We start from the raw sequence: 15,177 nt of genomic DNA, 5'->3' as shown, positions 1-15,177 counted from the left end.
TTTCTGCTAAGATCCATGCCAATCCACCAGCAAGATTGGTGGATACTCAGGGCTTCAAAGATCTAAAGTCATTTCTGACAGAACTGCCAAAAACGCACATTAAGAATCACTTCTGGGGGCTCAGTTAAGCATCTGCCTTCCCCAGGGTCTTGGGATCAAACCTTTGTCAGGCTCCCTTGCTCAATGAGGAGTCTGCTTTTCCGTCTCCCTCTGCCCCTACCCCAACTCATGCTCTCTCCCACTCTCTCTCTGTCTCAAATAAATAAATAATTTTTTTTAAAAAAGACTCACTTTTGGAGTGCAGAGCACTGTCATCTTTGCCAATCAACCTGAGTGATGCTCTCCCAAAGAGACAGGAAGAGTCTGTGGGAGTGTCCCTGCCTCTGCCTGTCAGGCCCTTCGTGTAGTGCTCTCACAATGAAAGTATTGTGGTAGGTGACCAAGATCATTTGCCCACATGTTGAAACAAATCTCACCAGCATCCTACAAACCTTTCTAAAAGGGAAAGGCATCTGGCCTAGTTTTTAAACCATTGGTGATCCTTGACAAATACTCATTCAGCTTTTATTTAAATCTGCACCAAACAGTTTTAAAAAGAATTCCTCTACTTCATCTACAACCAGATTTGGCTACAAAGACAAGGTCTGCCCAAATTTCATTCTTTGTGACAATTTAAAAAAATAAATAAATGCTTTGATCTGATTGGTAATTTCTCTCTGCTATTCCATGTCAGTGATTCTCAAGAGTGGGATCCCTGAAACAATAGCAGAAGCATACCCTGGGAACTTGGAGAATACAGAAACTCAGAGAGTAGGACCAGCAATATGATTCACAAGCCCTCAGGTGATCCTCATGAGGCTGAATATTCCCTGTTCCCCATAGGCATTCAAGCCAGCCTCCACCTAATTGGGTCAATTCTCCATCTTACTGGTGATGGATACATCTAAGCTCGGGGTTTCCTATTTCCTACGATGATCTTGGGCCAGAAATCCAAGGATATAATCAAGGAATACAAATTAGAACCTAAATAAAAGCAAATCACAGTGATTTTTTTTTCTTTAATGAATGGAAGGAGAGAATTCCCATGTATATATTCCAGAACCAAATATGAAATGACTTTTATTCTGTAGAAAAAGCTAAGTAATTTGAGATTAAATGGTAAGGTGGCTAGGTCGAGTTAGCAAAAAAATATGAAATACCCAGCATTTTAAATGTAATTAAGTATATTACTTTCACTTTTATGTAACAACCAAAATTGAACTAGGTGAGTCTTGCCAAGAGTACTGCCCCAAAAGAATTTGTACCTGATTTAATGAAAAGATAATAATTATGTATAATTTACATATTCATTGTTTATGGAAACCTAGTCATATCCTCAGTACTTCAAAAGAGTGTGTTCTCTTCTCTTTGCATTGGATTCTTTTTTTTTTTGCATTGGATTCTGAAAGATCTAGCTTCAAATCCTAGCCTCACCCACAAAACCCTCATGTGACCCCTTAGCATGTTACTCAACCTCTCAGTGCCTGGATTTCCACTTCTGTAAATGAAATTGGAATTAGAATATTTACTTCACTGTATTGCTGTGAAGGTTAAGTAAGGTGACACACGTAAAATCTTAGCACAATGCCCAATTCATCAAAAATATCCATTAACTAATAGCCTTTCAAACTATTTTGATAATGGCTTTTAATTAAACATTCTCTCCCGCCAGAAGGTAAAACTCTGATTTTTTTTGTTATTTTGCTAACAAAGTACTTTTTTAAGTTTATTATAAATATTATCACATTATCACAAATCCAAATTAACAAGGCAACCAAGGATGCTTAAAATGAGATTATAGCACTGGCAGAGAAATCCAGTGTGTGGAGTAATTCTGGTGCCTGAAGTCCTGAGAACATAACCCTAGGAGCCAGGAGGTCTGAATTCTAGTCTCACCTCTGCCTCTAACTCACTGGGTGACCTGGGCCAACGCTTTTACATCTCTGGATCTCTAGGGCAACACTCTTCTACCAGCGACCTTCTCCTTTTGTGCCTTTTGAGAGACCCGAGAAGCAAACTTGCTTCAAAAATCAAAGAGAAGCAGAATTGCCAGCCACTGTGAGAAATGTGGTAAGCTTAACATAAACCACGTTCTCAAGCAGCGATCAGTTGGTGTTATTATACAAACCCCCAGAGTAAGGGATTAGTAGCACAATCTCACACAGGACTGCAATCCTAGTTGGAGATCTATATCCATCATAAAAGAAAGGCAGAGTACTGACATTAAAATCAGTGACCAGCTTGGAGTATGAAAAATGGTTGTTGAGAGTCTACAGCTGAGTAGGAAGGAAGGGAAAGCCAGAGGCCCAAAGAGTGCAGGACCGATGTTGATCACAGGATGTGGTCCCTGTTGCTATTAAGATACTGCATGTTATTCCTCACTGACGTCTGTGCACTTGTTCTTGCTGATATGGGCTGGTTTTTTTCAGCTGCCATGTGAAGACCAGATAATCCTCCTCAAAGGCTGCTGCATGGAGATCATGTCCCTTCGAGCTGCTGTGCGCTATGACCCAGAAAGCGAGACTTTAACCTTGAATGGGGAAATGGCAGTGACGCGGGGCCAGCTGAAGAACGGGGGTCTTGGGGTGGTGTCAGATGCCATCTTTGACCTGGGCATGTCACTGTCTTCTTTCAACCTGGATGACACTGAAGTAGCCCTTCTTCAGGCCGTCCTGCTGATGTCTTCAGGTGAGTACTCCCAGACACATTACTGGGAGACCAAAGAGCTTTTGCTTGTCTGATGCTAATTCAAATCACTTGATAAAAGTTCCTGATCCCTCCCCCACTGCCCCCCTTTAGTTTCAGAATCATAGCTCACTCTCCTTCAGCAAGCAATTGGGGGTTTGCCAATGACCTGGGAACTGAAGGGGGGTGTCAGGTATCTGATGCTTCCTGCACTCCTCCAGCGTAGTAGGAAGGACCCAAAGGAGCCATTTTAAAGACTCTATGAAATGGTCTACCTTCAATGGACACTACCCAGCCTGACTTACCGTCATTGGCCAACTTCACCCTCTTCTGGTTTTATGTACCCAGGATATGGGTATGAGTGACCACACCACTCTGTGTTAAGTTCTGGTTGAGGAAATCATGAGGAAAAGCTAAAATTTGTTTATGGCTTAGCTACAACTTAAGTTTCAGGTTTTTATTGCTATCTCGCACACCACTCCAAAATTTAGTGGCTTAAAGCATCCACAGATGGTAGGGGTTGGGGCTGAGACATCAAACACAGCTTCAGGCCTCTCTCCATGCAGCCTCTCCTCTGGAAAGCTAGTTGCACTCTTACATGGCTGGTGGATTCCAAGAAGGAGAATTCGAAGCACATGTTGCAGATGTCTTAAGGCCCAGGTTTGAGTCATATAGCATCACTTCTGCCACATACTATTGGTCCAAAAAAGCCCCAGCACCAGCCCAGAGTCAAGAGCCCACCTCTAGATGGGAGGAATGGCAAAAAATTTGCAGCCATCTTTAACCTACCCTGAGCTCATTATCAGGGCTCCAGACTCCTTCAGTGAAAAATGAATAATAATTCTGACACTTCTCTCTTCAGAGATCATCTCATAAATAAGAAATGCAAAATATGTCAGATCCTTTAAGGAAAGCTAGTCTTTAAATAGAAGGTAAGTGGGGCACCTGGGTGGTTCAGTTAGGTTGAGCAGCTGACTCTGTTTTAGCTCAGGTCATGATCTCAGGGTCCTGGGATCAAGCTCCACATCCAGCTCCCCATTCAGTGGGGTGTCTGCTTGTCTCCTTCTCCCCCCACATGCACACACACACACTCTCAAATAAATAAATAAATTTTTTAAAAATTATAAATAGGCAGTTTCAAAGGCCACCTGTGCCTTTACAGAGTACCCTCAGTTTAGCTGTGCCTCAGCACTTGTCACTCTGCACTATAGTTGTCAGCTTACCTTATCCGCCTCTACCTCTGGATTGTTTATTTTTTGAGGACAGAAATGTGTCTAGTTGTACACCTACTGCTTAGGCCAGTGTTTAGTAGAATTTGAAATGTTTATTGGATCAATGACTAAATAGATGGATAAATTTTCGGTCATAAGTACAATGAGAATCCTTTATAGAGTTCGTGCTTCCTGGTTCACTCAGTAGAATTCCTTCTTTTTTTTTTTTTTTTTAAGCTCATCTTGAAATGTATTTGCTACAGAACATTTAGGTATGGCAGACTTATAAAAAAATTATTTTTATTAGGAAAAATCTAAAATATAAACATAAGTAGATAAAATAGCATAAGGCACCCTGTTGTATGCTGTGGCGGACAAGCCGTAGGAGGCCTCCCATGTTCCCCACCTTCAGATGTTTATACCTTTGTACAATCCCCTCCTGCTGAGTGTGTGCAGAACCAGTAACTTGCTTCAGTAGAATACGATGAATTCAATGCCACCTCCTTGTGATTAGGTTACATTACGTTATATAAGATTCCCTTTTGGGGCACCTGGGTGGCTCAGTGGTTGAGCATCTGCCTTCAACTCAGGTTGTAATCCCAGAGTCCTGGGATCAAGTCCCGTATCAGGCCCCACAGGAAGCCTGCTTCTCCCTCTGCCTATGTTTCTGCCTCTCTCTTTGCATTTCTTTCATGAATAAATACATAAAATCTTAAAAAAAAAAAAAATTCTCTCTTGCTAACAGACTTGCTCCAGAAACTCCCCTTGCTGGCTGGCTGGCTGAAGTAAGCAGCCATATCGGGAAAGCTCACATGATAGGGACCTGAATGTGGCCTCTCAGAGCTGAGGGTGGTTTCCAGTCAACAATCAGTGAGAAACCAGGGTCCTCGGTCCTTCAGGAGAATTATTTTTAAAGAAATAGAGTGAATAGCTTATCTAAGAATTCCCTATGTGACCTTGAGTCAACCCCTTATCTTCTCTGGGTTTCAGTCTTTTATTTTTTTTATTTTTATTTTTTTAGAATTTTTTTTTTTTTTAATTTATGATAGTCACAGAGAAAGAGGCAGAGACACAGGCAGAGGGAGAAGCAGGCTCCATGCACCGGGAGCCCGACGTGGGATTCGATCCCGGGTCTCCAGGATCACACCCTGAGCCAAAGGCAGGCGCTAAACTGCTGCGCCACCCAGGGATCCCGGTTTCAGTCTTTTAAAATAAAAAAATTTAACTCAATAAGTGGGAATTCTATTCCTGGAGGAGGGATTCAAGGTAATTTTTAGCAGAAATCATAGTGCTACAAAGACCATTTTTATTTATTTTTGTTTGTTTGTTTGTTTGTTTTTGTTTTTACAAAGACAATTTTAAATAACATTGAACCAGCTAGTGAGAAAGCTGTATCTCTTAGAATGTTCTTCCAGTTGTACCTCCTTCTGAATAAAGCAAGGAGAGAGATTCATTTTGGAACCAGCCTATCCTGCACGCCTCGCTAAACTTACTGACCTCTCTGTTGAACAGACAGGATGGGTATCAGGCACAGTCTTCAGCAGGACTCCTGAGCTAAAGTTTAATAAGGGTTTTTGTCTTGCACCCATTTTGGCAGTTATCTTCCATGGGCAGCACATGGATTTCTATTTCCTGAATAATATAATGTTTCCTCCATAGTGAGTTAATTTTAACAGATTGTTAGGCAAATAATCTCAGTAAGGTAAATAAAGGGAGTATTTGGACAAGGCAAGGGTTGTGATTATGATACCAAACCTCTCAGATATTTACCTGGATGATTCTTCCTCCATCCTCGATTCTGATGACACTGTCACTGCCTGGTAACCGCATGGCATACCTAAAACCTTTTAAAAATCTTCTCCGCCCTAATGACCTGGGCACTTTTCCTTCATACTACCAGGACCAGAAAACTATTACCAGACACTTTACAGTTGGCACGTGATAGCTACGTATCCATATTCCGGGGGCTCCAGCCCATCTCAGCCTTGCCCTCTACACCCTGTTGTTCTGTGTGGCATCGGTTACACAGTATCCTACGCCTCCTCTTCAAAGCCTTTTCCAGGAGCTGCTCCCACTAAGTTCTTTGGTCCTGCAGTGATGAGTGGAGAGCTAAAATGGAACTGATCAGAAGGACAGATCTTTAAGAAATTCTGTCTCCAGGAGTTAAAAACAGTCCTTGACCTTTAAAATATTCCTTCATAAACATGCTTAGTGCCACTTGAACATGATGAAATGCCCTTTCATTTTCTCTGTGTCATTTATATGACCACCTTATCTTTATCTCTCATCAAAGGACAGAATTTTGAGGCCACGAAACCCAGCTTATTTTTTTTCCCCTGTGAAGGAGTACATCCAGAGCAGTATTATGTTGATTTTCTATTTGGATCAAAAGGAAAAGGATCCTGTGGAGAATTCTTCCGGCATTCTCAAAGACAGAAGACAAGGGTGAGGGAGAGAGGGATTGAGGAGATCCATAGAGCAGCAGCATCAAATACAAAGGAAAACACAAAATAAAAATGCACAAATGACAATTCAAGCCAAATAGGGGATGCTGAAAGCCCATATCTTTTGCTTAAACTAAGAAGAGCAGATTGAGACATTAGTGCTGAGCCTTCCTTATAGATTAAGCAGAACTCTGTTTTGATTTTTACTAATACAGATACTTCAATACCTGGACACTTAAAAGTGTGAACTTATTTGATCAGAGCCACAAAGAGCAAACAGAGGAGTACTGGGCAGTGGGTCGGTAGGGCTCCCTGGAGCTATGTGAGGAATCCAGCCAGGTTTATAATTTTTTTTTCAATTGAGGCATAATTGACATATAAAGTTGTAATCATTTCAGATGTACAACATGATTTGATATTTGTATGTATTGCAAAATGATCACCACAGTAAGTCTAGATAACATCTGTCCCATATATAGTCACAAAATTTTTTTCTTGTGATGAAGACTTTCAAGATCTACTCTACTAGCAACTTTCAAATATGGAATAGAGTATCATGAACTATAGTCACCATACTGTATATTACATTTCCAAGACTTTTTAAATCTAATTACTGGAAGTTTGTTTGTACCTTTAGACACCCTTCACTCATTAAGCCCACCGCAGACCACAGCCTCTGGCAACCACTTGTTCTCTGTTTCTATGAGTTTGCTTTTATTTCTTTCTTTTTTTGTTTTTGGATTTCACGTATTAGTAAAATGATATAGTATTTGTCATTCTCTGACTTATTTGCCTTAGTATGATGTCCTCAAGGTCCATCAATGTCGTTGTACATGGCAAGACTTCATTTTTATGGCTCAGTAGTATTCCACTCTATGTATATACCATATCTTCTTTATCCATTTGTCCATGGGTGGACACTTAGGTTGTTTCCATATCTTGGCTATTGTAAATAATGCTACAATTAACATGGGATCCATATATCTTTTCAAGTTTTTGTTTTCATGGATAAATACTCAGTAATGGAATTACGGGATCATATGGTAATTCTATTTTTAATTTTTTGAGGAACCTCCATACTATTTTCCATTGTGGCTACACAAATTTGCATTTCTAGCAATAGTGTACAAGGGTTCCCTTTTCTCCACATCCTTGCCAACACTTGTTATCTCTTGCCGTCTTTGATAAAGAGCCATTCTAACAGGTGTAAGGTGATATTTCATGGTGGTTTTGATTTGCATTTCCCTGATGATTGGTGAGTTGGACATCTTTACATGTGTCTGTTGGCCATGTGCATGTCTTCTTTGGGAAAATATCTGCAGAACCTCTGCTCAGTTTTTAATGAATTGTAGGATTTCTTGCTATTGAGTTCTATGAGTCCATTTTATATTGTGGATATTAACCCTTTATCAGATATATGATTTGCAAATATTTTCTCCCATTCCATAGGTTTCCTGTTCATTTTTTGGTTTCCTGTGCTGTGCAGAAACTTTTTCAATTGATGTAGTCCCACTTTATTTTTGCTTTTGTTGCCTTTGCTTTTGGAGTCAGAGCCACAAAAATCATCACCAAGATTAATGTGAAGGAGCTTACCACCTACATTTTCTTTCAGGAGTTTTATGATTTTAGGTCTTACATTTAAGTCTTTAATCTGTTCTGAGTTAATTTTTCTGTATGGTGTAAGATAGGGGTCTAGTTTCGTTCTTTTGCATGTGGCTGTCCAATCTTCCCATCATCATTTACTGAAGAGACTGTCCCTTCCTCACTGTATTCTTGGTTCCTTTGTCATAAGTTAATTGACCATATATGCAGGAGTATATTTCTGGGCTATCTATTCTGTTCCTTTGACCTTTGTGTCTGTTTCTATACCAATACCATACTGTTTTGATTACTATGGCTTTGTAATAGAGTTTGAAATCAGAGAGCATGATGCCTTCAGCTTTGTTCTTCTTTCTCAAGATTGCTTTGGTTATTCAGGTTCTTTTGTGTTTCCATACAAATTTTAGGATTGTTTTTCCTATTTCTGCAGAAAATGCCATTGAAATTTTGATAGGGATTGCATGGAATCTGTTGACTGCTTTTGGTAGAAAGGATATTTTAATGATATTAATTCTTCCAATTCATGAGTACAGAGAGTATCTTTTCATTTATTTGTGTCTCCTTCAGCTTCTTCTATCAATGTCTTATGTTTTCAATGTATAGATCTTTTCCTTCCTTAGTTAAATTTATTCTTAGGTATTTTATTCTTTTTGATGCTATTGTAAATGGGATTGTGTTCTTCATTTCTCTTTCTGATAATTCATTATTAATATATAGAAATGAAACAGATTTTTGTATACTGAGTTTGTATCCTGTAACGTTTCTGAAATCATTTCTTAATTCCAACAGTTTTTTTGGAAAAGTCTTGGTTTTCTATATATAATATCATGTCATCTGCAAATAGTGGCAGTTTCGCTTCATTTTTCATTTCCAATTTGGATGCCTTCTATCTCTTTTTCTTGCTTAATTGCTCTGACTAGAACTTCTAGTACCATGTGGAATAAAGTACTGAGGATAGGAATCCTTGTCTTATTCCTGATCTTAGAGGAAAACCTCTAGGCTTTCACCATTGAATATGATGCTAGCTGTGGGCTTGTCATATATGGCCTTTATTATGTTGAGGTACACTCCCCTGTACCCACTTTCATATTCCAAGTGTTTGCATCCTGCATCTTCCCCAGTCATCTAGCCTTCTCATGACATGCCTTTATCATTTTTGTGAAATTGCCTTGAGTCCCTTTCTACATATTTTGGGAAGGCCAGCAGTCCAGGCAAGGCTTATTAAGATTTCTTGGTCATTACATGGTCATGGTCTTATTAGCTCCAACTTCCCACAGTGATTCTCTCTTCTCTGCACAGGGTGATACTAGCATGGTTAACATCTCTTCTTTTCATTTAATTCCCCAAAACACAACAATGGAAGGTGGCTACAGGTAGCAGTTTTATCACATGTACAAGGGAGGGGAAGGAGTGGTTCCTTACAGCCTGGTAAACAACTAAAATTGGATATTGTGCTTCTTTGTCTTCATGAAAATTTCTTATTGTGTGACACTCCTCACTTGGCATTCAGGCCCCCTGCAATGTTTTCAATCTCTTCTCACATCTCCCCTTCTCTGCATGTCCATGCCTGTCTTCACCTCTCAGCCAGGCAGCTAGGGGCAACTCAAAATCTTCCCCTTGTTATGCATGGTATTTTGACTCTCATGGTGAGGCTTCTCCTGCACCTTAAGAGAGAGGCATCACCAATCCCAGGTGATTTGTCTAACCTGGAGACTTTTACCTAAACAAAGCATTGACTCCCTTTATGTAAATTGTGACACTTCCCTATGCTCCAGAGTTCCTTTCATATCTACACTCATTCCTAGGAGTTGATCTGCCCACTTCATATTAAATGGCTTGAACTGTACAAGTCAAAGCTTTTCCTTTCCACTTTTGAATAACATTCATCTTTGTTCTTCCCCCTCAGACCGCCCAGGGCTCGCCTGCGTTGAAAGAATAGAAAAATACCAAGATAGTTTCCTACTGGCCTTTGAACACTATATCAATTATCGGAAACATCATGTGACACACTTTTGGCCAAAACTCCTGATGAAGGTGACAGACCTGCGGATGATTGGAGCCTGCCATGCCAGCCGCTTCCTGCACATGAAGGTGGAATGCCCCACCGAACTCTTTCCCCCATTGTTCTTGGAAGTGTTCGAGGATTAGACTGATTGACTTCATTCTCATAATTCCTACAGCACTACTGGGTGTCATTTCATTCCATTGCCTAGCTCTTCTTTGTTTGTTCCTTTGTTTCTTTGTGTTGGGAGGGACTGTTTGGGGGTAAAGGGAGGTAGTCCTTAGCATAGACATGGATGAAATTGCCCCTTGAATGCGGGTACTTGTAACTATTGCATTTTGTTCTCCAGTCCTTTGATGTGAATGCTTTGAAGGTTTTACAGTTGTGGAGGTGGGGTGGGGACAATCATTAATTCACCAGCACCAACCATCACCAGCTCCCATCTGTCCCTGGTCAGAGACTCAAACAAACAAAATGGCACAGCAGAAGATTAATGAAGCCTTAAAGCCAAGATAATATGGTCATCTTGATCCAGTCCTGATTTTTGCAGGGCTCAAATTAGCATGGCACAGATGACCTTTTTGGTTAGATGTGGCTTTCAGCTTTCTAGGGAAAGGTCTGAACTGATTTTTATCTATTCAAGAGCATGCTGTTTTCAGCTCTCTTCATTCTCTCCTGGCAGCATAACTTGGAATGTATAGGAACATTTCTTCCTGAAAAATCAACTATCCTTTCACTCTAATTTTTATAATCCTATGATTTCATTCAAGTTATACAAGAGTGTGACTCTCAAAGATGTGCAGGTATTTGACTGACTAAGGGAAATAATTCTCCTCAGTAAGCCCAAAGAAATTCAAAAGCTTCACTAATGGCAGTGACTCGACAGTTTCCAAAAATCCACATGGCATTACCTCAGAGTAGGAAGGCTTCTTCACAATTTAGGCTCAGAGAAAATTTCCACCAAAATCAAACCAATTTGCAGAGCGTTGTCACTTTTCAATGACATCTGATCTGTCATCTCCCAAACTCCTGAAGTTATTTAATCCTGATTGCATCTTTGCTGAGCTGACAACAGATCTCCCTACGGATTAAATCTTCTAATCAAGGAGAGATAACAAGCAGAAATTTGAGTCTTGTTCTGGAGGAATTTTGAGGAGAGATCAGTGCAGTACATTCTGAGTTGAAGAAGGTACAATGTTCTGAGAGTCTCTTCGTGTGCTCATGGTTCCTTTTGGTCTTAGATCCTCAAGGTCTTTGCTCTACAAACAGATGTTTCCTAGTCCCCTTTTCCCTCTGACTCTCAGGCTTGACTATCACTGAGCAAACCGGGTCCGGCCACTGACCCTCTAGGTCCCTCTGAGAGCATTGCCCTGACAGATATTTCACAGAAAAAACCTGCAGACCATGTACACAAACATTCACCTTCTTTGCCTCACCCTCCTCCCTGATGACAAAGGCTGTAGTAGCTCATGCCCAGAAAACCCATGGTGACCCCTGATCATTTCAACTCCAGAAAATGGGCCAAGATGGTACCCATGCAATTGAATGTATCTTGTTCTTCACTGGTGTGGTAAACATAAACTATTCTTTGACTTGCCTTGAACTGCCTTATCCTGGAAACATTGGGGAAAATAAGCCATATCCATGAGATTTAACTAAAAACAAAGGAATGCAAGTCACCGTGAAAACCAAGTGAATTAATTCTTTTTTAACTTGCCCAGAAGTCAGGGTGCCTGAGTTCTACTTTGCGCTCTGTCAGCTGGTAGATCTGTGACCTTGAGTCTTGGTTTTCTCACCTAGGGAAAAGTCATGAACTTTAAAATCCTTCCCACCCTTAATATTGTACTAATTTCAGGGGGGAAATCTGTTCCTATTTGATGGTTCCTTTCATATTCAAATTTCTAGCTTGATTAGGTAGAAATTATGGCCCTCTTAACAATTAGGGAAAGCATACTTGGTATTGAGTCAAAACAAGAATTTGACACACTACTCATCAATTATGTAAGGAAAGGCAGAATGGCCTTGGAAAAAGAAGAGGAACAGCACTGAAAAACCTAAGTGTGATTGGGAATAATCTAGAAGGAAAAAAATATGTTTAATATGCAAAAGTGATTATCCTGGCTTCTGAGGAACAGGAAACAAGAATATCGCTATGGAACTAGCTAAGCAAAGAAAGAAAGTAGGGGAAGAGATTAAGATTATGAACATGAAGTTCATGGGCAGATTACCTGCTTTGACTTATCTACAGACGGTTGGTTTTGTTTTGTTTTCTCTAAGGCAGCCTCTAGCCAGTCTCCTGAAGTCCTTGCTTTGTTAGCAACTTAGCTCGCTCTGTTGACTCTCCTTGGAGAAGTACTCTTTGAAACACAGTACCTCTCCAGGGTAACTCTAAGAAGCTCCGTGCGTTGAGAGGCAACTCTTCTCTCAGAAGGGGAGAGGAAGGCAAGCAGGTGGGGTCCTGGAGGGTTCACAGACCTGCTGGGCATCAAGCCTTCCCAGGAGAAAGTTTCCTCGATTCATGTCACAGAGATTCCCTAGAACATGAGACACACCCAGATTCAAATAGAAGTAGAGTCTGATCTGAGGCTAAATCTGAATCCTTTGGGGATTAACCATGACTGGGCATTGGCCAAATGGTACAGTATATCTACAGTAATCCAGCCAACCCCAAGGACATTTCGGTTTGAGCCTAGGATCCTTAAATGATTGCCTTAACCAGGCAAACTGCTGATCTAAAACTCTTGTAGGCTGAGTGCTTTATGCTGAGTAGGACACTCCTTAAAGTACTTCAGTTTGAAAGGAAAGGCTGTAAGGACTCAAAGGATCATGACTCTGGGGCCGAAATGATTCATTTCTTCTGTAACTGGTTGAGGTATTTAATGAATCTCAAGACTCCATCTCATAAAACTCAATCAGGAGGGGTTTACTCTGGAATTTTTTAAACATTTTTTCTTATATTGTCCCGCCTTTCAAATCAAGTGTGGACCTGATTGAAACCCCTCACAGAGGGGAGACATCCCAGTAAAGGAGAACACACCTGTACCACTGGGATTCTTATTTATAAATCACTTAACTTTGGGGGATGAGTGGTTGGGGGGGGTGTGCAAGTGTGTGCGTCTGTAATCCTCAAGTGTACTTTGCTCTTCAATTTAATTGTGCAGTATTTCAAGAAATAGTGAAAACAGTAAGATCTCTTCTTCTTTATGATTCTGCTCAAAACACCACGTGCTGCCTCAGAGCTTTTTCTAGTCCCCATGAGCCCTGGTCCTCAATGACGTGCTTGCCGTGTTGATGCCTCGGCCCCGTGACACCCCCTCACCTGTGCCCCAAGTGACACCTGTTCCTTCTGCAGCGTGGCCGTCGGTCATCGGGACGGACCACCGGGCTCCGCTCCAGCCACGCCATTCGCATTGCTCCCCTGTGGACAGTGCCCGAGTCTTGGCGCCTCCACAGCACTGAGCCCCCGAGAGACTCAGCCTCCGTGGAACTGCTGAGAACCCTCAAAGCATGTCATTGTCAGTGATCCATTTTTATTCTATGGAACTCTAACCTATTTGTGTCATATTGACCTTTTGATGCATGAGTCATAAATTATGAAATCGGTCTTATGGTTTTTGAAATGTAGCCAGCATTTGTAAGGCTAAACCTTTTTCACAAACTGAATTTAAGTGAATAACCAAGCGGCGGCTCTTCTCCTGAAGGAGAGTACTTATGGACATTTGAATCTCTTTGCCCTTTTCAACAGCTATGGCATCAGGTTCTAAGACAAGCTTGTAATTTTTCCTGTTATTTTAATAATATGGAAATATTAGCATAGTGTTTCTTTTGATAGTGATAGACTATAATCCATATTTAAATTTTATAGAGAAGAAATTTTATTGTACTGTGATGTAGATATTTATTATCCAGGTAAGGATTTGCCCGGTGTGTATTTTTTACAATTGAGACATTTTACTTTAATCTTTAAAAAAAAAAAAAAAAAAAGACATTAAACACACACACACACAGAACAGACTGGGGGGAAAAAAGGTTTGGCCTTATTACAGAATTTTTACTGTGCTGTATAAATGTTTGCAAATGCAAAAAGTGTGCATTTCTAGTGTGTTTCCACATTAATTAATGCCGCCTTCAAGAGCAATATCGTGTAGGTAAAACGCTGTTTGTGGCTTTCTGTCGCACAGTTAAAGCTGACCCACCTTATGCACAAGACAATCAAATATAAATCTGTCCTCCTCAGGATGCAGACAATACTCATGTCAATTACGGAGCACAATGAAAGACAAAAGAAGACACTTTATTTAATTACACAGGTACTGTTGATACAGAAGAGAGAAGGGCATGACTGAGCTGATGTTACACCACTTCTTTGTTTTGGTTCTTCCTAATTGGCATTTTTCATTTGATTATAGAGCCGAGTTCTCTATGTTTTCTCCAGAGAAAACACATTTTCCCCCTCAAAATGTCTTCATGCCCTGAGAATCAGAAAAATACTGCAAAGTAGGAAAAGATTTACAGTCATTGGAAGATACATGTTTTGCAAACAGTGTTAAGTGATATTGCTAGGTTGGTAATATTTTTTTCAGCCTAAAACTCTGTTAAAATCTGTGATCAAATGTTTTAAACTATCCAAAAAAGAAAATTTGTATATTTGGGAAAAATGAATTTTTACATAGCTTTTGTATGCAGATATTAAATTGTAATTATGAATATAGTGGGCGTAGATAAACTCATAAGCTTCAATTCTAAAAAAGAAAAAAGAAAAGCTTATAACGGACATACTTGCCAGTCTCTTTCTTTAAATATTATTATTTTCTAAATAAGCACAGGTTCGCCTGCTCTTTTCACCTCAGCTGCTTCAAAGGGAGGGAAACTGGGATATAAGGGCATTTATTTCATAAGCATCTACTAGAATAAATGCATTTCCTTAGGAGGAGGGTATAGAGGTAGCAGGGAGAAGTGATAGGCTGATGGGGGACTATATTCTCAGAAGGCGCCACAGAGGTGGGTGAGGAGGGAAGAATTAAATTTCTGCAGCTCCAGGATTATTCATCTTATCTCAAAATGTTCCAAAATATTATTCATGGAATTATACTCATCTCAGCTATCAATATATATCTCTATGTCCATGACCCTGAACACATGTTAAATAGGACTCTTTCTGTGATGAGTAACAAAAAAGCTAAATCAAACTGGCTTG

The 15,177-nt window shown here is 40.2% G+C and overlaps 1 protein-coding gene and 1 long non-coding RNA gene across 22 annotated transcripts in view; one reads left to right on the top strand and one right to left on the bottom strand.

Annotated features, from left to right (window-relative positions):
• THRB (thyroid hormone receptor beta) overlaps positions 1–14,754 on the top strand; it is a 371,044-nt gene extending 356,290 nt beyond the window's left edge. For all 21 annotated transcript variants that reach the window (XM_077865408.1, XM_077865416.1, XM_077865411.1 and 18 more), the window contains 2 exons: positions 2,469–2,727; positions 9,885–14,754. In XM_077865408.1, coding sequence (XP_077721534.1) covers positions 2,469–2,727; positions 9,885–10,126 — 501 coding nt within the window. In that variant the 3' untranslated portion in view covers positions 10,127–14,754. The remainder of the gene's footprint in view (positions 1–2,468; positions 2,728–9,884) is intronic.
• Positions 1–15,177, bottom strand: part of LOC144293990 (uncharacterized) — a 72,759-nt gene that overhangs the window by 4,457 nt on the left and 53,125 nt on the right. The gene's annotated exons all lie outside the window — the stretch shown is intronic.

Source organism: Canis aureus, chromosome 22 (assembly GCF_053574225.1).
Source record: "Canis aureus isolate CA01 chromosome 22, VMU_Caureus_v.1.0, whole genome shotgun sequence".
Classification (NCBI taxonomy): domain Eukaryota; kingdom Metazoa; phylum Chordata; class Mammalia; order Carnivora; family Canidae; genus Canis; species Canis aureus.
Note: the sequence above shows the minus strand (reverse complement) of the source record. Positions and strands in the feature narration are given on the sequence as shown.